The 24,369-nt window shown below is 38.5% G+C and overlaps 1 protein-coding gene across 1 annotated transcript in view; it reads left to right on the forward strand.

The window, feature by feature from the left end:
- The window catches only part of LOC127419895 (plexin-A2-like), a 318,335-nt gene that overhangs the window by 183,215 nt on the left and 110,751 nt on the right, over positions 1 to 24,369 (forward strand). The window contains exons 6-9 of the mRNA XM_051661704.1: positions 8,160 to 8,283; positions 12,380 to 12,533; positions 19,120 to 19,216; positions 24,111 to 24,225. Coding sequence (XP_051517664.1) covers positions 8,160 to 8,283; positions 12,380 to 12,533; positions 19,120 to 19,216; positions 24,111 to 24,225 — 490 coding nt within the window. The remainder of the gene's footprint in view (positions 1 to 8,159; positions 8,284 to 12,379; positions 12,534 to 19,119; positions 19,217 to 24,110; positions 24,226 to 24,369) is intronic.

Here is a 24,369-nt window from a genome sequence, read left to right on the forward strand (position 1 = left end):
TTCATTCTTTAATTTGTTAATTTGTTCTTTCCTTCTTTCTGTTTCTTTTCTTTGTTTCTTCATTCACTCATTCGTTCGTTCTTTCATTCTTTCTGTCTGTATTACTTTCATTCTTCATTCATTAACTTATTTATTTGCTCTCTTTCTTTTGTTTGTTTATTCATTCATTTGTTTGTTCTTTCACTTTTTCGTTCGTTTGTTGGTTCTTTATTTTCTTTCTATAGTACTTTCTTACATTTGTTTAATCATTCTTTTTCTCATTCATTCATTCTTTCATTCTGTCTTTCTTTCTCTCTTACTTTTGATCTTTCTTTCATTTGTCTATTCGTTAATTAGTTTGTTCGTTCTGTTTGTCTTCTTACATTTTCTTTGTTCTGTTGCTCATTCATTTGTTCTTTCATTCTATCTATCGTTTGTTCTTCTTCCTTTCATATTTTCATTAGTTCATTCTCTCTTCCTTTCATTCATTCATTCATAATTAATTTGTTCTTTTGTTCTATCTATATTTCGTTCTTCCTCTCATACTTTCATTATTTTATTATTCTTTCTTTTTGTCTGTTTTTCTTTCTCTCATTTTCTTTCTTTTTTCTTTCTTTTTTTCTTTCTTTCTTTCATACTTTTGTACTTTCTTTCTCTCCTCCATTTCTCTCTATATATATCTCTCTCCATGTGTGGTAGTATTCTTCCATCCCTACAGAAAGTCTTTCTCACAATCAGCGTTCTCTTAATGAAATTAACATCTACCTCTCTTTCTCTCTCCCACTCACTCTAATTCCATCTCCACAGTCATATTTGCTCATTTTTCTCTCCTCACATCCCCTATGGAGTCAATCCTTCCATGTATGATAGAGCGATGCATGGGGAGAGAGATTTCTCACACATAGTACAGCAGTTTTCATTAGTCTTGCACTAGTTTTTCCTTCGCTCTTTCACAGTTTCTATCCTCTTTATACACTCTTGAAACGATTTTTTTTTTTTTTTTTATGGTTCATTGCTGCACATTAGATTAAGCAAAGAAGGTAGATTCACTGGAGGTTCTTTAGGTCAGTATATTGGTTTCTGGAATCTTTAAATCACCAATACATTGATGTTATTCTAATTCTACTCTTTGTTGTCTCCTATACTGAAGGTTCTCCTATGACATCAGGCTTTAAAACCCTTTCTGATTCTAACTGGAACCTTGTTCCTTCTCTGCTGTTCTTTATACAGTCTGTTCTGTAGTTTTGCATGTATGGTTTTGCATAGACCCATAGCTGTGTTTTAGTGGCATTCTGCTGTTAGAGCAAAAAGGTCAGGAGTGGCATCTCACTCTTTCTTCTTGCTTTCAAAATAGTGAGATTTTCCAAAGTCCCTCTAATTACAGCAGCTGCTGCCTACAATGTGAAAGAATGGTGACAAAATAACACTTAATAGGGAGAGAGATTGCAAGTGAGATTGTGTTGGAGAAAATGAATCCTCACTAAATCTGCTGGTGTTTGTGGAGGCAAACAGCATCTGTACAAGAAACGCTAGAGGAACATCCAGACAACACTTTAAATTCAGCCTCTCCTGAATCAGCTCAATCTAAGCTGTTTTACAGCAGGGTACAAGACTCTAAAATAGGGAGGAGACAGAGCAAGGAGGTGTGAAGGGAGGGCGGATAGTACTGTATAAGGTTTGCTTTCAGATTTAGGAGCACTAATCTCCTGTTGGCCTGTGGAGAACACTAATCCTGGAGATGATCTGATTGGCTGAAATCCTTTGAGGTCAAAGTGTGTTTTAATATAAGCGATACAGCAGTTGCTCAGCGGAGATCACTCCATAATCGCTTTTAGGATTTAGTTCATTATAGGGAGACAGAGTGGGGTGGGAAATCTTGGCATTGATCGGTATTTAAGAGCAGAATGTAAGCAGTGTTGGGGCTAAAGTGTTACTAGTAATGCACATTACTTAATTAGATTACTTTTTCAAGTAACAAGTAAAGCAATATAATTTTTTTTTCTAGTCAATAAAATTAGAGTTGCTTTTTAAAATAAGTAACACATTGCTTTTCTACACCTCTCCTTTCGCATTTTACGAGAAATCAGGAGGAAAATTGTGCAAGCTGTGTGGGAGGAGATGTTGTATGTGTGGATAGTGCATGATGGGTTTGGTAGTTCCAGAGAGTGTGAGTCTTGCTTATCAGCGATGGACAGAGTTCAATAAGTCTTCTTTTAGCCCACCCTGAGACTTATGTTTTAAAAATGGCAAAATATTGCTGGTAAACGAATATAAACCTGAATGCTTAAGTGGAATCGAGTTGTACTAATAAGTTGTACATAACTTTTTAATTTAGTTACTTTTTTACGTAGTGAAGCTTTGAAAAGTAACGTTCCCCAACACTGAATGTAAGCATTTTTAAGATTATGCAATACATGAGTGTTTAGGAGTGTGTGTGAGCTCTCGGCTTGTGTCTTGTTTGCATGAAAGTGGCGGGCGTTCCAGGAGCAAGGCGATCTTCACAGCAGGGATCAGCTTTTGATCCGTGCTGTGGGGAAACACTCATTTTCTCTCTCTGATGTAATCATTTGGCCATCCTTGATATCACGACTTGCTCAGAGTAGCATACTACCATACTACTCATGGCATTTCTGCTGTATGCAGTATGTGTAGAATACTGTGAATAGTTTGTGAATTTTCTGTATGGTTTCATGGGGGATCTGGAGTACAAACAGACACTTATCCATGAAAATCTTTAGGCAATCTGCAATAACACAACCCATCACATAAAAAACAACTTAGCTCTATTAAATTATCATCAATATCTAAGCAATTTCAAGAGGATTGCATGCATTGGCTTTATCTGGTATGTAGTAGGCTCAACAATAATAGTCACACAGTGGGCATCATTATGGTTCTTACAGTAATACGCTGCTCATTACATGGTCATGGCGTTTACTCTTCCATCTCCGTATTGAACGCAGATCCTGCAGGTCTTTGTTAGGGTTATACGTGATTGGTGCCTTGTCTTTTGCTCTGCTATATAAATTCCTAATTACATATTAATCTGAGGCAGGATGGAAGCTGTTCTCAGTGTTTACAGATTCACTCTTCAAAGCTATCAGTACTGGCTGCATTTACAAATTAATTATTATGTTTTATAGAAATAGTTGGACAATATGGAGAGGAAAGATTTGTTGTTGTTCTCTTCTCTTGTTTAGTCTTGTCTCTTTTCATCTCTTTTCATCTCATTTTGTCTCGTCTCATCTTGCATCTTCTTAACTCTTCTCGTCTTGTTTAGTCTTTTCTCTTCTCGTCTGTTATTCCATCTAGTTTCTTCTCATTTAATCTCATCTTTTCTTGTCTTTTTTACTCTCACCTCATCTCATCTTGTCTCTTTTCTTCTCATCTTGTCTTATCTCATCTCATTTAGTCTTGTCTCACCTTGTTAAATCTTGTTTCTTCTCATCTCTTCACATCTTATCTTATCTTTTCTCATCTCATGTCATCTTGTCTCTTCTCGTTTCATCTTTACTCGTCACATTTAGTCTCATCTTGTCTCTTCTTGTTTAATCTCGACTCATCTCTTCTTGTCTCTGCTTATCTCGTCTCATTTAGTCTTGCCCATTACCTTGTCTCACCACTTGACTTGTTTCTTTCGTCTCATTTCTTTTATCTTCTCTTTTCTTTTAGTTTCATCTCGCCCCATCTTGCCTCTTCCTGTCTCGTTGAATTTTGTCTCTTTTCGTCTTGTCTCATTTACTCATGCCTCTTCTCGTCTCTTCCCATTACATCTTTTCTTATCTCATTTAGTCTAATCTTGTCTTGTCTCTTTTTGTCTCTTCTTAACATGTCTCGTTTAGTCTCGTCTTGTCTATTCTCATCTTGCCTTATCTCGTCTTATCTCTTCTTGTCTCGCCTCATCTCGTCTCGTTTAGTCTTGTATATTACCTCGTTTCACCACTTGTTTTGTTTCTTCTCGTCTCATCTTGTTTCTCTTCTCTTTTCATTGTTTCATCTCGCTCCATCTTGCCCCTTCCCATTTCATTTCATTTAGTCTCTTATCGTCTTATCTCATTTAGTCATGACTCTTCTCGTCTCTTACCATTTCATCTTTTCTTGTCTCATTTAGTCTCATCTCGTCTCTTTTCGTCTCTTCTTATCACATCTCGTTTAGTCTCTTCTTGTCTCATCTCTATTACTCATGACTCTTCTCATCTCACCTCATCTCGTCTTGTTTAGTCTTGTATATTACCTCATCTCACCACTTGTCTTGTTTCTTCTCGTCTCATCTTGTTTCTCATCTCTTTTCATTTAGTTTCATCTCGCCCATCTTGCCCCTTCCCATTTCATTTCATTTAGTCTCTTATCGTCTTATCTCATTTAGTCATGACTCTTCTCGTCTCTTACCATTTCATCTTTTCTTGTCTCATTTAGTCTCATCTCGTCTCTTTTCGTCTCTTCTTATCACATCTCGTTTAGTCTCTTCTTGTCTCATCTCTATTACTCAGGACTCTTCTCGTCTCGCCTCATCTCGTCTTATCTCTTCTCGTCTCACCTCATCTCGTCTCGTTTAGTCTTGTATATTACCTCGTCTCACCACTTGTCTTGTTTCTTCTTGTCTCATCTTGTTTTTCTCTCTTTTTGTTTAGATTCATCTCACCCCATCTTGCCTCTTCCCATTTCATTTAATTTAGTCTCTTCTCATCTTGTATCATTTAGTCATGACTCTTCTTTTCTCTTACCATTTCATCTTTTCTCGTCTCATTTAGTCTCATTTCGTCTCTTTTTGTCTCTTCTTATCGCGTCTCGCTTAGTCTCATCTCCTCTCATCTCTTCTCTTCTCGCCTCATCTCGTCTTATCTATTCTCATCTTGCCTCATTTTGTCTCATTTAGTCTTGTCTTAACCTCATCTCACCACTTTTCTTTCTTCTCGTCTCATCATTTACTCATGACTCTTCCCATTTAATCTTTTCTCATCTCGTTTAGTCTCTTCTCATCTTGTCTCTTTTAGTCTCCTCTTATCTCTTCTCGTCTCACCACACCTCATCTCATCTCGACTTATCTCTTCTCGACTCACCTTATATCATCTCGTGTTGTCTCTTCACATCTTTTCTTTTGTCTTTTCTTTTAGTCTTGTCTCTTCTTGTCTCTTTACCTCTCATCTAATCTTTTCTCGACTCATTTAGTCTCTTCTTATCTCTTCTCTCTTTTCTGTTTTGTGTGAAGTTTACAATACTCCCTCAGCTTTCTTATCAGCTTTATTGTAAAAGATTGTCTTTTATTCATCTGTAAAACTCCCCTTCTCAGTCTCTCTCAGAGCTGTGCTCAATCAGTCTGTCTTGCCACACACCTTGTGCACACTCAGGGATGTGTTTGGGATGCTGCTAGGAAAGAAACGAGGGAAAATCTTCTCCAGTCATCTGTCTTCTCTTGTCAGGGCTTTGTGTGTGCAAGTGTGTGTGTATATGTGTGTAAGGAGGAGAAAAGACAGCGTAATTGCCTGTCTGGTGCACAGGGCTAAAAGCAGGCAGTAGAAAAGAACCCGAAGGTTAGCCCACCACTACCATTACCATCCTCTAGCTCTCTCTCTCTCTCTCTCTCTCTCTCTCTCTCTCTCTCTCTCTCTCTCTCTCACACACACACACACACACACACACACACACACTCACACAAACACACACACACACACACATGTTGGTGCAGCTATCATTATGATGACTCTCCATAGACATAATGATTTTTATACTGTACAAACTATAGATTCTATCCTCTAACCCTAACCCTACCCCTAAACCTAACCCTCACAAATAACTTTCTGCATTTTTACATTTTCAATAAAACATCGTTTAGTATGTTTTTTTTTTTTTTTGGTTTTTTTAAGCGATTTGGATTATGGGGACACTAGAAATGTCCTCATAAACCACATTTATAGCATAATACCCTTGTAATTACCAGTTTCTAACCAAAAAAAAAAAAGTCCTCATAAACCACTTAAACCTGCCCACAAACGCACACATCCACACACACACACAAATACACATGCACATCAGGTGTTTTGTGAGGTACACATTTAGAACTCTAAATGAGCTTTCATACAACTTTAAAGGAGACATATTGTGGAAAAGATGATTTTCCTTGCTCTTCTGAAAGAAAAAGAGTAATACATACTAGACATACTCTTAACATTCACAACATGAAGCTCCCTCTTGAAAGGTAATTTACATATTAAAGTCTTAAAGGTACAATAACTGTCTGTTTAATTTTAAGGATCTGAGGGAAATGATTACATACAACTAAATTTGGACAGCTTTGGTGGAAAAAGCCTTGACTAAAAATTAAATACATTTACATAGAAAAGTCTTAAAGGTACAGTAGCACAACAACCTGTTTAATTAAAAAAATCTGGAGAAAATGGATACTAAAAAAGTGTAGAATACAGAACCTTTAATTAATAATCTATTATTAGTGAGCTAATACTGGTAGTGAAGTCACATGTGTTGAATGAGGGCATGCAGGCATTTTCTTTGTTTTCCATGTGTGTACAATGTGTAAAACAGGCTCTGTAAGCATTCCATTCAGATTTTTAGAGAACCAGGGCTGCCGAGACAGAGAATAAGCCTGTCGCAGACAAAATGAGGAGAATGGGACACACACACACACTTCATTAAATGAAAGAGAGAGAAGAGGTTGGCCTCTAAGTATACACATGGACACACACATATTATAATGGCCATCTCCTGGTGCCATGGCAACGCAGCATCCCAAGTGCTCCCATCTCTTCCTCCTCCAAAATCAAACCTAATGCCTGGATTCGGCAGCTTAGAGGATGCACATACTCGCACAGACAAACACACTCCCACATTTTCAGACAGTGAAGAATGCAGAAGCCATCCCGGACATGTGAAAGCACATTAAGTGTCATTTCCCCCAAATCATTAGGCATGTTAAAAAGACACGGGAAGCCTACATGTTCTTTGTCAGAGAGAGAGAGGGAGGATGAGTCAAAAGCAAGTGACAAGCTGAAGATGAGTGTTGTATGAAAATATAAAATAAAATAACCCTCAAAGTTCTAGAAGTACATATACATATATTACTGTAAGATGTTTGAACCATAGTAGTTTCTGTTCGTGAGCTCTTCCTGTCTGTTAGTACCCTCAGCTACGCACAAAAATCTTTGAAATATGTAAGTGTACCTATTCTGGATTTCTACACATCTAAATCATGAGTATTGTTGATTTGTAACAGTAATGACAGCTAGATATGTTATGATGACTGATCAGCTGCTCTTGATTCAGAAGTTGCTCTTTGCTCTTTCTAGTAACTGGGTAAACTGATGGTTGGACACTCATTGGTAGATCAACAGTATCATCCTAGTGGTCAGCACCAAGGACAGCACTAAAGTCAGTTCCCACAGCAGTGGTGCTATTGTAGCCTGTATGCTGTGGAAGACTGTATTTAGGCCCTTTTTACATGATTAATGTCAGTGTTCCCCTATGGATCGAAATCTATGGAACAAAGCGGCAAGCTACAGCGTTATCATATATATGTCAAGCATTGTAATACGACCAATTAAGTCAATATGTTCCATCACGTGGGAGGTGACAGCAAAAAAATCGAAACATAATGGAAGCAAGATTGATACCGTGCGAATGTAGATACACTTAATTTCTATGACAAAACATGAAGGCATATCATGACATTTCAAGAAAAAAACAATGCATGGCAAAAATTAATAAATGTTACATCTTCTGTTTGTTTGTTTTTGACTGTTTATTGTGTATATTCCCACTTTCATGCTACCTAGCAACCTCTTAAAATCACCCTTCAGTGACACCATCTGCAATGCTTTTAATGTTGAGGTCAAAGCGGCACAAAATGCTTGTGTTAAGTGGTGTGTTGAAACCTTGACTTGTGAAAATGACAAAGTCAAAACTTGTTTGTGTTACTCTTTTATTACCTTGTTAAGTGCCATGCAAAGGGTTAGCTTCCTGTTGCTCAACTAGTAGAAAATGGCGCAATCAATCCCAAGGTCGTGGGTTCGATTCCTAGTGAACACACAGACTGATAAAATGTATCTCAAATACACTGTAAGTTGTTTCTGTTAAAAGAGTCTGCCAAATGAATAAATGCAAATATTTGTTGTTGTCAAAATCGCAATACTTTCCCATCTAACTACTGTGCACTCTCTCTTTTGTAGGTGTTCACAAAGGGATCGATGCGAGCGTGCAAATGAGCCATACCGTTTTGCTGCCACACTCAGCCAATGTGTGAAAGCCACGGTGTACCCTGACAGCATTGCTGTGTCTGAACCCAGTGTTCCAGTGAGTCACATAGCAATTTTCTTTTTTTATATAGAATTTTATTTTGGGCCCTTTATTTTATAGGAAAGTGGCATGTTGACAGGATAGTAGGGGTGAAAGAGTGGGATTGGGACATAATTCATGTCGGACTCAAACCTGGATTGCCATGAGCCAACAACTCTTAGGGGCCGTTCAGACTAAACGCATCCTAAAACAGCTAGACACAGCTCAACAAATATAACAGAACACATTTATGTCGAGATGCATTTTTAAAAGTTTAAGTTCTTTTTAACATGAAACTGCGTCTAAGAAACGTGACACTCCTATGCAAGGCACTGAAAAAGCAGCGAAATGCAACAGTCAAGATATCTGTCATAAAAAGCAATAGAAAAACAGCATAGACAGATGCAAAACATGTTTGTTATGAATGGCCCCTTATATGTCCAGAGCATATGCACAGCCTACTGCACTCGAGCGCTGACCCATTTATCTTTTACTAACAAGAACACAAACACCTTTACAACCTTGAGGTATTATTTACTGAAATACAGGAGCAAAGGTTTCTTTTAGTGAAAAAATTAGCATGAATTAGTTTTCAGGCCAATATCTAGATTGGCAGGTGTGGGTCTTGAGAGTTGCACTGTGTAGGTGGGCTGAAAGAGTGTGTGGGCTGATGTTGGAGTTGTGTTCAAGAAGTCTTAGGAAGATTTTGTTCAGTGGAAAGGAGTTATGGACACTCAGAACATTGTTACCCTCCTACATAGTCTGTCCTTATTCGAGCTACACTATATGGTCAAAAGTATGTTTACACCCAAACACCACGTCCATTAGTGCTTGTACATTTGGGTGAACTATTCCTCAAGACTTGTATTCACTGGAATTAATGGGCTTAGCCAAACCCTTTAATTAGAAGGGGATATCAACATAATTTTGGCTTGTGTATCTCAGACATACCAGGTAGTATGAAGGTATTCACCTTGGTTAAACCTCAGTAGAAAGCTGGATCTCAGCACACATCCTGTGCGAAAAAAAAATCTGATGTCCAAATAATTGATAGAGTCCATGTACCACAGCTACCTGATTAAGATAATGAGATGTCCTGCTCTAAATGAGATGTTTCTGTCGTGCTGTAGCGCCCGATAACATGACAACAGGGTCATCGCTGCTCGCCGCGTTGCACAACGGTGGGAAACTATCACCATGACAACAAAGCCCATCCGCACAGGCGGTGAGGGAAGCATGAAAAGAAGCAACAACAACAAAAAAAAAATCAACAACAATCAAATTACCTTTATTAGAAATGCAACAATTGGCCTTCTCTGCACAGCGCCAGACACAGAAAAAACACCCACTGTATCATGGGCAAAGCGCTTACGTGCAATGAAAAAGCGAAGACAAAACATAGTGACAGCAATCACGCCTCAACAATGTTGTTATGGGCAGACAGCACTTCACAGATGGAGCTAACCACAGACAATGCCTGTTCTTAGTGTTTGAGTGCAGTCTGTGTAGCTACAATGAACAACAACATTGCTAATTAGCGATTCACTAGCTGTACTTAGCAGCTCACCCAATTTGCCAGCCTTAAGAGTGCAGGCAAGAACATTTGTGTGGTTTTGGGGTAAATAGACACTTTACAGACATTCCTTAGACTAGGAAATTTCAATGAAAAGGGCAAAGGAAGTTAATGAGATGGGCAGAATTGTGATTCTACCAGTTGCAAGAAACTCCTTTAGCTAACAAAACCCTTAGTTATAATTGTTAGTCTAACATCACTAAGGGGTTTCTTTGCTCAAGGGGTTTCTTTAAACACTTTATGAGGTAAGTTTTCACAATGGGGCCTACCATTAAACAGCCTATTATAGATTTATCAGTGTATCAGATTCGAGGAATGAGGAAGCGGGAGACGGCGAATCCAACTCAAAGATAAATTTATTTACACACACAAACATGTTCGCTTTTCTGCGTAATGGTGAAGCTTCGTATATAAACACTCAAACGGGAATGGCAGCACCAACACACATGAAGCTTGTCAGCTGGGGCTCTCTCTACCTCACTCAGGCCTGGCCTCTTTTATTTCCCCCATCTCTCACTGTGAACAAAGAAACAGCAATTACCAGCAATTCATCTCAGGTGAAAACCCTTACCGCTTCGTCTCTCGCCAGACAAACACTCAGCCATGCCCTTCACCTCCACAATCAGCCAAATGTAAACAGAAAAAATAAATAAAAATTAATTAAACAGCAAGAATGTAAAAGGTTAACAAACAAAAATACCAACCTATTGTTTGGCCCAAAAATATTGTAATTAGTAGATTGTATACATTAATAACATTTAAAACACATATGACAACTTGCCCTAATAATAAAAAATTAAAAAGTGACCCAAGCTGACATGTATATACAAAAATCCTAGTATAAAGAACATAGTTAAACCTATAGTTAAATCTACCTAATATATTGGAATTTTATGTTGCAGGATAAAATTCATAAAATATGTCATGTATACGCACTCACTGACTTTGAATTAGATTAGACAATTAATTAAATGAAATTATCAGTTAATCTATCTGTGTATTTATATAATTATATTAATAATACTATTTTTCATTTATTCAAGTATTGATTTATTTTCTGCCATTTTTTAACAATGTAGACAATATAAAAGACAGGGAATGCTGTAGTTTAGAGGATAAAATTCACAAAACATAGCCTAATTAAAGTTTAATGATAGTTACAGAGGAATATGTCACAACACACAGTGCATTGCACCCTGCTGTGTATGGGGCTGCGTAGCCATAGATCGGTCAGAGTGCCCATGATGAACCCTGTCCACTGTGCTACAATGGGCACATGAGCATCGGAACTGAACCTTGGAGCAGTGGAAGAAGGTTGTCTGGTCCTGTTGAGTCCCGTTTTCTTTTACATCATGTGGACGATCGTGTACGTGTGCGCCGTCATCCTGGGGAAGTGATGGCACCAGGATGCACTGTGGGGAGACGACAAGCCGGGGGATGGAGTGTGATACTCTGGGCAATGTTATGCTGGGAAACCCTGAATGTCAATTTGACACGTGCCACCGACCTAAACATTGTTGCAGACCATGTACACCCCTTTATGGCAATGGTTTTCCTTGATGGCAGTGGCCTCTTTCAGCAGGATAATGCGCCCTGCCACACTGCACACATTGTTTTGGAATGGTTTGAGGAACATGATGAAGAGTTCAAGGTGTTGCCCTGGCCTCCAAATTCCCCAGATCTCAATTCGATTGAGCATCTGTGGGATGTGCTGGACCAACAAGTCCGATCCACTGTGGCTCCACCTTGTAACTTACAGGACTTGAAGGATCTGCTGCTAATGTCTTGGTGCCAGATACCACAGGACACCTTCAGGGGTCTTGTAGAGTCCATGCCTCGACGGGGCGGCGCTGTTTTGGCTCATCAGTGTATATGTGGAGACTGAGGTTATTTGATCAGAAATAAATAGCTTCTGTTGGAGCCCTGGCCTGGTGAAGCATGGGCAAGGTTCAGATATCTGGCTCTAAAGTACTTACTGTCTTCTATAATGTCTCAATTGTTAAAAAAGGCATACAAGCCAAACAATAAAATTAAAATAAATTGCAGCTTCATTAGAGAAGTCCTCACACATAAATTGAGTGACTCTTTCATACACCATTGTCTAAACTTGATCAAAGTCAGTGAGTGCGTTTACATGCACAATAATACGATGATAATTATTATCAGTTATCAGCTCATTTAAAAAATCAGACAACACAAGAAAATAATTTTTTCATGAGATTTGAAATGTCAGGTATTACTTCTGTTTTGATGTCAAAACGTAAACCCACATGCGCACAACACATGCGCACGAATAAAATGCTAAAATGCAATGCAACGCAAAATTGGGTTAATGGGCAAAAATCTGTGTGTGCCGATTGGTTTTTGGTTAAACAGTTTATGACTTTTCTATGATAAAGGAAATCAGTTTAAGGGTTTGCATGACACAGTGTTGGGTTATAAAGCATAATCGGTATAAGATTGTGGATGAAAAAACTCAGCTCAATGCTGCTCTGGTCTCACAGTTTTGTCTAATCTAAATTATCTACTACTTTTGTCCAGCTGCTGGTAAAAGTGTCTGATGTTCCGGATCTTTCCGCTGGAATCACCTGCTCTTTTGGGAACCTGACGGAAGTTGAGGGAAGAGTGAATGGGAATCAGATTCTATGCACCTCTCCTGCCGCTAAAGATGTTCCAATCATCCCCACCGATCAAGGTATTTATTCATTGTTTTACCATGTCCTAATTATGTGAAATCTCATTGTTACAAAATTCCACTCCATGTAACTGTATATTAACTAAACATTAAATATGCTTGTGTCAGGTTAGGACACAGTATTAAGTAAGGGATAATTCACTCAAAGATTACAATTCTGTCATGATTTACTCACCCTCAGGACTTTCTTTCTTGACTTTCTTCATTTGTGAAACACAAATGTTAAGCAGAATTTTAGCCACAGCCACCATTTACTTTCATTGCATTTTTTCCACAAAATGAAGGTGAAGTAGGCCAACATTATACCTAACATCTCCGTTTGTGTTCAATAGAAGAAAGAAAGTCATACAGGTTTGGTAAGCATTATAGTGAGTAAATTATTAAATTTTGTGGTGAACTATCCCTTTAAACTCAAACTTTTTGAATTAAACAAGGTTGTTAGCCACACTATTGTATTTCCTAGAGTTTTTTCTCTTACTCTTGGCTCCATGTACTCAACTTTTCCAATCAGTTCTATGTGCTCTATCAATTACCCTCTCTTTCCTGGTGTTTCTTTCTTTATCTATCTATGCATCTATCTATCTATCTATCTATCTATCTATCTATCTATCTATCTATCTATCTATCTATCTATCTATCTATCTATCTATCTATCTATCTATCTGTCTGTCTGTCTGTCTGTCTGTCTGTCTGTCTGTCTGTCTGTCTACCTGTTCACACCCACTCTCTTTCCCCTAAGGGAGATGATCTCTATTCTCTAGTATAGATGCTCTATTAATAGACCTTCTCTAGCGTACCCAGCAGGCTTGCCTCATAATGAGGGCTTCATTCAGCAGGGCCACTCGCTCTCACACTCGAGCCATGCCATCGATCCCACTGGCCTTGTGAAACTGCAGCTCTAATGAGCCTATACTGACCTGGGGTCAGCCCCAGGACTCCAGGCATGCTCTCAGACACACTTACGCCCATTACAGGTGACGGGACCTCTGCCCTCTCCCTTCCCATATTTGCTCCAGGGAGAGTGTTCTTCCCGAAGCAGATCAACAATTGGGTTTGGAGTCATCTGTGGTGATGAATATGATCGGGACAGAATAACAGACCTGGGATCAGTGTATGATCTTGGACTGTGTACTGTGCAGAGCTTGACTTTCAGGGTTGAAGGATCTGATTTGGGCTGTGTGTCATTTTGCTTCCTAGTTCCCTATTTTGTGAATCAGTACAATATAGCATGTAAAAAAATGCTGGCACAAGCAAGGGCGTTGATCCTCTATACCTTGAGACACTGATTCCTCAACAACATGTGACTTGATTATGAGGTTGTGCATTAAGACGCAGCTGGTTTTTATCAACAACATAGCTGTATAATATGCTGTTGTGCATCTCTGTTGTACAGTAGCTGTCAAAAAGTACAGTGCCATTATGAAATATGCAGTTGTCCTGCATGTAAAACACATAATGTACATGCTTAATGGCAGTCAGAAATTAAGCAAATATAATAAAAATAAAACTGCAGAACATAAATAATGAACACAATTGAAAGTCTTTCTATTAGTCTTAAATTATAAATGCATATTCCTGTGTAGTACTTTGGAGTATTGTTCCCTTTACACAGTAAATTAATTTGTAAATGAAGAATTGACGGATCAAAACAGTGGTTAAGAGGCATGGAGACCGTACGGGGCCTGGGTAGCTCAGTGAGTATTGACGATGACTACCGAATCCAGGGTGTGCTGAGTGACTCCAGCCAGGTCTCCTAAGCAACCAAATTGGCCCGGTTGCTAGGGAGGGTAGAGTCACATGGGGTAAACTTCCTCGTGGTCGCTATAATGTGTCTCGCTCTAGGTGGGGCACGTGGTGAGTTGTGCATGGATGCCACAGAGAATAGCGTGGGCCTCCACATGCACTACATCTCCACGGTAATGCGCTCAACAAGCCACGTGATGAGATGCGCGGATTGACGGTCTCAGGCGCCACCACGAGGACCTAGCGCACATTGGAAATTGGGCATTCCAAATTGGGGAGATTGCTGACCATAGGACCTCAGCTTTTTCAGATCACACAATGACATCACTAAACAATGACCCATGGATCGCGTAGGGATGCTGTTTTTGAGTTTTTGACGGTTAGATTACCATCTGAGAAAAATGGTTAACCGTTTTTACATTATTTGCACATTTTCCCTTAAGAAAATCGAGAGTTCATGGCAAATGTGCTACTAATCATTTTCACATGCAAATGAGCTTTGCGGCAAACTTGCGGCAAATTGTCCATTATTGCCAAAGGTTTGCCAGAGATTCACCACTACCGGTGAAGAGCTGCAAACTTCTGGCAAACAGTTGCGGCGAATCAAAAGCTCATTTGCATGTGAAAATAACAAGCAGCAAGTTTGCGGCTAGTTTAGATTTTTTGTAAGGATTCTTATTATGCAACAGAACTAAGGCAAACAATTAATTTCATATCACAACTGAACGTGTTAGTGGACACATTTCTAAGGGATATATGGACTCTAAGTGCAGCCATACAATAGGAAAACTGATAAATACACAAAATATAAATAGGAAGAATGCAATTATTAATAATTGACTCTCCAATATTGGGCACAACATCACATTCTGCATCCCGGGCACACTTGAACATTACAATTCAAATATTGCATCTCTCAATTCATCACTTTTATAGCACCACAGCAAAAAATATTAAACTCACTAGTTTGTTGTTGGATGACTTGTGAAACATCCTGTCCCATTGTTGTGTATCTTTATATGATTTCTGTCCTCTGACTTCTGTACATCCGCAGTCTTCAGTAACCCTTGGTCATTCAAATGCTCCCAAACAGATGATTAAAGTAACTTTTTTGGTGGATGAGTTTGGTAGATAAAATTCATCTGTTATATTTTGGAGTTTGTGTGTTGAAACCCCAGTTTCACGTGAATTGAAAGTTCTTTGTGATCAGCATTATTAGCAGCGTTGTCCAGGGGTGCGGTTTAATTTTCTTGTGAACTCTTTTGATCAGGAACACTATCAGTTTATTTGCGGTTTTAAATAATGAATATAAGCTTGATTGTCTTTTTGACATTTTCGCTGAAATTAGCCCACCTTTCTAAGAAAATATTGCCAGTTAGACGCTCTCGTTTTTCACTTTCCTGTGCTCAGTGCGCATGCAACTACAAGCATCAAACAATGAGAGAGATTTTGCACTAATAAAGAAAGCTGGCACACCTGCACGCTCTCTTTCACTCTCTCTCTCTCTCTCTCTCTCTCTCTCTCTCTCTCTCTCTCTCACTCATTCTCTCTCTCTCTCTCTCTCTCTCTCTCTCTCTCTCTCTCTCAAACACACACACACACACACACACACACACACACAGACTGTTGCAATTTGACAATGCTCTTGTTAATGCCGGATCATCTAAAACAACTACCAAATAATCCACATCGTACATTTTCCAGTACAGGATCAGGCAGGATCCGGCTCAAAATAAGCACTGCCAGTGCATGCACATTTGGAATGAAAGTCACTCTGAAAAAAAAAAAAAAAAAAAAAAAAAAAACATAAAATAAAATAAGGCTTTCTCTTTATAAATGTACACATAAACTCATCTTCTGATGACTTTAGATAATTTAAGGAATATTCAGGGTTCAATACAATACAAGCTTAATCAACAGCATTTGTGCTATGATGTTGATTTCCACCAGAAATTATGTTGAATCGTTCATCCTTTTCTTTAAAAAAAAAAAAAAAAAAAAAAGTTACAGGGAGGCACTTACAATGGAAGTGAATGAGGCCAATTTTTGAACAGTTTAAATGCAGACATATGAAGCTTATAGTTTTCTAAAAGCACTTACATTAATTATTTTCTTAAATCTCATGCATTATTTGAGCTAAGTTGTTTAAATTGTCAATTTTACAGTCATTTTAGGGTTTTAGTGTTTGTTGACATTACATCGTCATGGCAACAAAGTTGTAAAATTGGCTATAACTTTACACAGAAAGGGTTAGTAAGTGATTTTATCACACTAAAAACATATTAACACAAATATTGTTTCTGTCTTGTGGCTATACTTTTGAAATAGTGAGTATTTTACTTACTGGCCCCATTCACTTTCATTGTAAGTGCTTAACTGTAACCTCGATTTTTGCCTTTTTTTAAAGAAAAGGAGGTGCAAGTCAAAAAAAGTTTTTTTTTTTTGTGGTAATCAATACTATGCCACAAATGCTGTAAATTGTACTGAACTTGTATTGAACCCATAATATTTCTTTGACACTTAATGACTTACCGAAGCTTTACAGGTTTTTACATTGAATTAAGGGCATTTTTACAGGGGCCAATGATTTTGACATTGGTACAGCCCTAGAAATGGCTGACTCCCTGGGCAGTGAACTACTAACCTAGGGTGCTGAATGAGACATCCTTGGTCTTTGGTATGGAAAACACAAGAAGAGGATCTCATTCCATGGAAAACCACATGCTATAACTGTAGATGTAAGCAAATATGACTACAGAAGCATCATTTAAAGGAATAGTTCCCCTAAAAATGAAAATCAGTTACTCACCATCATCTCATTCCAAACCCGTATGACTTTCTTCCTTGTAACAAAAAGGATATAATTTGCAGAATGATCGCTTCAGTCACCATTCACTTTCATTGTGCGTTCCACGGATGAAAGAAAGTCCACACAGGTTAGGAACAACATAAGGGTGAGTAAATGATGACAGAATTTAAATTTTTGGTTAACCTATCCCTTTAAGCATTCACTTTATTGGCAGTGCTTATGCAGCAAGATTAGAGCAACTTCTTTCCCACTCTTGAAGCCTTTGTAGTTTTCAAATTTACATTCTGTCCGTGGACTAATTCCTGCATGTGCTTTCTCTATTTTGGAAGCAGATGGCCATGAATGCGGCAGATTTTTTATTATCTGAATCACAATAATCCCCTCCCAACCCTCGGTTAATGACAGCTCTGTTTACCCACAACCCCCATGTTCTTGTCAGGGAGCGCTATCCAATCAGTGGGCTCCCTCAGGTAAATGTCATCTAATCCCCCATTGCCTCATGTTTGCTGCCTCTCTCTTGACTGAATCTCATGACGGAGCATATGAGCGTTGATCATGTGTGGAAATACTAGCTTCAAATGCGTGCATTGATTGAACTTGTTGCCTTGGTGGGTGTGACCCATCCGGTTTTTGCCCACTTTTTCAGCCATCATGGTTTTCTAGATCGGGATTTCGTAAAATTTTTAATAAAAGAGTTCCAACATAGATGGGAACTCCTTCAATACTGTTTAAAAATCATCCCAGGGTGATACCTCAAGAAGTTGGTTGAGAAAATGTCAAGAGTTCATGTCTGCAAATTTCTAGGCAAAGGGTGACTACTTTGAAGATGCTAAAATATAACACAGTTTTGATTAATTTTGGATTTTGTTTAGTCACAACATAATTCCCATAGTTCCATTTATGTTATTCCATAGTTTTGATGACTTTACTATTATTCTAAATGTAAAAAAAAAAATATAATAAAGAATGAGTAAGTGTTTCAAAACTGTTGCCCGGTAGTGTATATAAGTAGTTTGAGAGTGCAGGAAGACAGAATCGATTGTGTCATTCGCATTGCGTCATAGGACGCAAGAGCAGAGCTTTTTTGGTGCACTTTGTTGGCCGTAATATTCTGATTGGTGAAGCTTTTCTCATCAGGATTCAAGGATAGTGTAGTTCTTCACCAGAAATTCAGCTATTTAACATGAGTTTTAAAAAATGAAGTTGAAATTACTTGGACTGATGGCTTCAGCAGAAGCATACATATACCATCGATTAACCACTTCGGAGCTCACAGTAGGTCTGTCTTTAAAGGTTAAGCAATAGTAAGACAGAGTGAATAATCAATTTGACAGTTGCGCTTTATTGCGTGCTAGTTATTCTCCTTGGCATATACTGTATGCTCAAACTCAATAAAAAATTATAACTTTTTATCCTTCTGTCCATTCAGCCATGTTATGAGACAAAAACGAGGCACAGAAACAGGTGTTGAAGGAGGTAGAAGAGAGAAAGTGATGCATTTAGGGTCATAGCTGACTCCTATGTATGCTTGCATTGTATGCTATCTGAATCGCTGCTTATTTGGGATGGAGCTTGTGCTTTTTCTAGTGTGAGGAGCTGGCGGTTTATCAAGCATGAGCGTTTGGTCCTCATGCCGATCAGAGTTCTCCACACTGCCAGCCTGCCAAACGGGATTGGCCTGGCCAGATCCTCCGCTATTAAAACAGTGCTGCCGCCTATGAGCCTGTTTCACATTAACAGCAGGCTCAGCTGTGTTCTGTGTGACAATAGCGTGTCTTTACAAAAACAAAAAAAAACAAAAAACAAAATATGCACGTATTGGTTTGGATGCCATGCTCTACAAAGCTGCTTGGGGCTCTGCTTGATTGTGAAAATACGGTGTGAGCGATGCCAAGTATTAATCGGGAAACAGCTTGAGCATGAAGCAAACTGAAACAAGGGTTACAAACAACACTGTGCTGCAACATAACAGAATGGAATGTGACAGTAAATGTGCTCATCTTTTGCTCTTGCTCTCTCTTGCTCTCTTTTCAGACTGGTCTGGTGTGGAGCTAAGACTTAACTCGAAGGAAACGGGTCAGATGTTGATTAGCACCGAGGTGAAGTTCTACAACTGCAGTGTGCACCAGCTGTAAGTATATGGACATGTCTCCTTCCGTCACCTCTACAACTGAAATTGCACTCTTTTAAAGGTTCTTCATTGGTTCTTTTCTGCACCTTAAGTTAAAAAAAGAATGTCTTCTTATGAACAACAATTTTTAAGGGATAGTTCACACAAAAATGAAAATTCTCTCATCATTTACTCACCCTCATGCCATCCTAGATGTGTACGACTTCCTTTCTTCTGCAGAACACAAACAAAGATGTTTAGAAGAATATCTCAGCTCTGTAGGTCCATACAATGCAAGTGAATGATGGCCAGAACTTTGAAGGTCCAAAAAGCATATAAAGTCAGCATAAAAGTCATCCATATGGTTCCAGTGGTTAAATCAATTTTTTTCTAAAAATCTTTGTTTGTCTTCTGCAGAAGAAAGAAAGTCATACACATCTGGGATGACATTAGTGTGAGTAAATGATGAGAGAATTTTCACTTTTGGGTGAACTATCCCTTTAACTGTCTAGGGTTCTTGAGTTGGTATATGGGACATTGGAGATTGAAAAGGCTTTTCAGGTCAGCACATTGGTTTCTTTGTTCTTTTTAAAGCACCAGTACATTCAGTGGCCTCAAAAAGTATTTTGACACTTAAACCACACTTAACGATACATGAATGTCATTGCATTAGACAACAAAATATAAACCTACCGGTAAGTGCATGCTGTTTTTTTTCTGCAGACTTTGTTTAGGGTTTTTTCAAAAATCCCTAAACCAAAACAAAAATATAATTAATTGAACTCTTCCTAGAGCTTTCAAGCTATATCCACCAAACTTGGCACAGACCTTTTAACTGTTCCCATAGATTTACGTGGACAGAGTATTCAAATGGGCCAAGAAAATGTCAAAAATGTCATCTATATTTCTTATATATATTTCTGTATGGCCTACAAAACCTTTAAGCTTTTCAATGTATTTTAAACTGTTATACAAGGCAGAGTCCATACTCTGCGATTTGTTGTGCAGCCTTCTGTCTCTGCATCCCTCCCAGGCTGCACTTTGCCATGACTGGTTCTTGCCACACAGCCATAAAAAGCATCCATTAGAGCTAATACTGGCTGATTCCTTGACATTTCTCAAGTGTAGAGGCTGAGAAGTCTGAATTGCTGAATCTAAGTGTACTGTTGGTTTGTGCGCTTAGGTTGGGGGCATCACTGTCTGTCACAGTTCAATTCCACTTCATCTGCTGTGATGGGTGATCAGAGAAAAGAGAGTTCCACTGAATCACAGCGCTCTCCAGGAGACCCACTGATAAACTGTTTGTGTCTTTATTCATACTGAAACTCCCAAAATCCCCTTGTGTGCGTGTTTATGTATTTTTGTGACTTTATTCCAAAAACTAGTGAGGAAACATTAAAGACCCAATGTCCCTGGGTTTTGAAAGCTATAGTTATGTCACCATTTACTCTTTTTTGTTCCACAGAAGTAAGAAAATTGTAGGGGTTTGGAACAACATAAGGGTGAATAAATGATGACAGAATTTTCTTTTTTTAATGAACTATCCTTTTTATGTCATATGTTATGTGTTATCATATTTCCTTTTAAAACAGGATGTTTGGACAGGACATATCGAAGAGCTCATCCCCCTTTGTTAAAGGGATTTTAAAGATTTAGTTATGTTGTTGCCATTAAACATGATATGCTACTTGCTGGCTGGCTGAAAAGGGAGGGACATTCTCACATTAGAGAGCATTTGATTGGACAAATATCTGTGTAGTGCAGGATGAGTCATCATTATTTTTGTCCATTTTCCTGGTGAGAAAGACTGTATATTTTAAATGTGTACAGTATATTTGCCAAAAGGGTATGTTGTCAACGTTTAGGAGTACACATGCATATAAATGGCCTCAGAGCAAACACACATGGACACGTTTAGCAAGAATTAAGCGTAATTAAAGAATAAATTATGTTGCCTCCTAAGATATCTCATTTTGGTGAAATTCTAAGGTAGCACTGCATGTACCCTTGGTAGAGAAGGTAATCCAAGAATTTATTGCAACAAATCCAAATCAGTCGCTTATGAGTTTCCATCTCAGTTAGGATGTTGCCTTAGAAGGCAGCTGCCTATTTAGGCAGTAGACAATGAGGCAGCTCATTTTGTTTTGGAACAGACCCTGTGCATCTCCTAAGTGTGTGTTGCCTCTGGTGCCTTCTGTGAAGAGCAGATGCTTCTCAGTGCTGGAGATCACAGAGCCCCCAGTAGCTGGAAGCTTTCTAATAGGCTCAGGAAGAGGTAGCTTCCATAGCCACTGATTGGCTGGCAGGATGGCCCCTCCCTTGTGTGGTTTGGTGTCTGGTCCTCTCTACTTCAACATAGCTTTGTGTTTGGCATGATTAGCATCCCCAAACTTCCTCCCAATTTCACTTTAAATGTTTTAAAATGCTCAAATTTAGCTAGAATCCCCATGTGAAGCAACAGAGACGTGTTTGATTATGCACACCATGGTATATTACCATAAATATGGTGTATAGCTCAGTTAGTGCAGACAGAACTCACTGTCCAATCGGCTTTGCCCATCTGAGCCCAGCGGTCCAATGGAATCCCTGCTCTGATGAATATTTCAGCATAAAACTTCTGCATAATTTAAGCACCATGCAAAATACACAAGCTCTTGGACGCCAAAGTGCTGTAGAGGTTTATTCCTCTAGAAGTGTCTCCATGATTCTTCAACATCAAATACATGACATCTTCCTCTACAAATAGAACAAGGCTTGCACATCTTAGCTGGTCTTTGCTCTTGCAATAGAGGATGTGATAAACATGTTTCATAAGAACTTGTTGGTGTTATGGATTCTGGATGCCCTACTTTGTGTAAGCTTTGCTCATCTGCATATAAATGATGAACAAATGCTGCAGTATCACCACGCAGGGACACACATAAATACATGCATGCACACATACTTGCAATGTATGACCATATTCTCTCATGGTTACCAACTGCATACTGGAATACAGATTATACAACCACCCAAGTACCGGAGTGGTTTTGAGATCAAAACCCTGGTTGAGCTCAATTTTGCTCCAAAATAAAACACTTAAACTCAGATTGCTCCAATGGGACTGTATCTGCAGTTAATGTACTTTGAATCTGATAAATAACAAAAACAACTGAATCTACTTCCAAATGTTAAAATAGTATTAAAATTACTGTCCATTTCCCATAAGATGACTAACACCCTGTCTACACCGGATACAAGCGATGTAGTACCGCAACACCTTGAGGCTGTCTACACTAGACACGTCAAAGCGAACATTCTAAACCCTTTATTTGTCTTCTTGGCAGGAGTAGCGCTAGTGTGTGCAGCGTGATATAGAATGGGGCATCCGCTTACTTTCGGCGTGACGTGATAGAAATCAGCAAAAGAATGAATGGGAGATTGCTGTGAACCGCGTGATTTTTGTCTAAATATTCTCATAAACAGATTTTATAATATTCTTATGTGGGCTGGAATGAAGAGTGACATTGTAAAGCATATTTATCTGACATTTATTCTAAAAGAAATTCTTAACTTACACAGTAATTTGATTGAAAACTGTGGAGACTGTGAATCTGAATTGAGAAGAGTGTCATTTGATGGTGATTACACACCTGATAACATTAGTGTAAGTGAACAGAACTGCTCATAGCATCTCATAACACATTCGCTATGATGTTGTGGACTCTTTATGTAGTATTGACTTTATTAAAACCTGAATCACTACTTGAATGAATGTTAAGTAATTTACTTTAAAGCAAATTTAGGTGTCCTTGCTGATGTTATACATATTCATTTGGGAATGAGGGCTTACACAGTTTAACGCTTGCTCTTCTCAAGATATATTTAAAGATTTAAAAAAAAGAAAGAAAAAAACACAGCTTATATCCTCTCTAGGTACATTGTGTCACTATTACAAATTATACATTTTGTGGATAATTAATTTAAATTCCACTTAAAACTACTCAAGCACGCATTACACGCTTGTCAGACAAATGGCGGAAGGCAACAGTTGCTAAGGTAGTATTGGTTAGAAACACTTTTAAGACGAGGCTTAACAAAGGGTCAATTCACTCAGGAATTCAAACATTTGTCAAAGTTTGAGAAAAATTTGACATTAAACTGTTTTTGTTACAAAATTTGAAAAGAATACTTTAAACTTTCCAGTTGTTTTGTTGCCTTGGTTTTAGTGTGAAAAGGCCTTACTCTTATTGCAGTGAATAATTGTGAGCTAAATATCCATTTTACCTACAGACTATGTTTTATTTAAGTACAGGAAGCGACTCCAAAAACAGCAGCCACAAATATTACATATATATTTTGTGTTATATAGTTTTTACACTTAAATCTTTTATTTTTTTATAGATGCCTCATTTTACAACATAAGTACTCTGCATAAACCTCTCAAACCTCTCAATACAAATCAAAAAGAGGCTGCATGACTAAATACTAGAGTGCTAATTGTACGTCTGAGATCTAACCTTTGAAGAACTGCAGTAGATCTCTATGTTGGATTCAGAGCCAGGCCGCTGTCCAGTGCCACATGCTAATTTTCACAGCACTCTTTTAATTTATTCAGCATTAAGCCGCAAAGGTCAAGGACACAACTGTGCTTGTCTGAAAGGCACAACCTGGTCCCCATTGCTCTATCTATCTATCTATCTATCTATCTATCTATCTATCTGTCTATCTGTTTATCTATCTGTCTGCCTATCTATCTATCTATCTATCTATCTATCTATCTATCTATCTATCTATCTATCTATCTATCTATCTGTCTGCCTATCTATCTATCTATCTATCTATCTATCTATCTATCTATCTATGTGTCTGTCTGTCTGTCCGTCCATCTCTAACATTCGCTCTTCCTCTCTCCTCCATCTGTATGGGTGTTTAGGTGTCTTTCCTGTGTGACCAGTTCATTCCGCTGTCACTGGTGTAAGTACAGAAACCTCTGTACCCACGACCCCTCCAGCTGCTCCTTCCAGGAGGGACGCGTCAATGCTTCTGAGGTACACACACAAACACACACACACATACACACACACACACACACACACACACACATTGAGTCCAAACAGCTGTGTGTATAAGGTTGGAGTCTCTCAGTAGCAAATCTACAGGAACACAAACCTCTAGGGAGCTGCTTCCAATAA

The sequence above is a fragment of the Myxocyprinus asiaticus genome, chromosome 29, assembly GCF_019703515.2.
Source record: "Myxocyprinus asiaticus isolate MX2 ecotype Aquarium Trade chromosome 29, UBuf_Myxa_2, whole genome shotgun sequence".
Lineage (NCBI taxonomy): Eukaryota > Metazoa > Chordata > Actinopteri > Cypriniformes > Catostomidae > Myxocyprinus > Myxocyprinus asiaticus.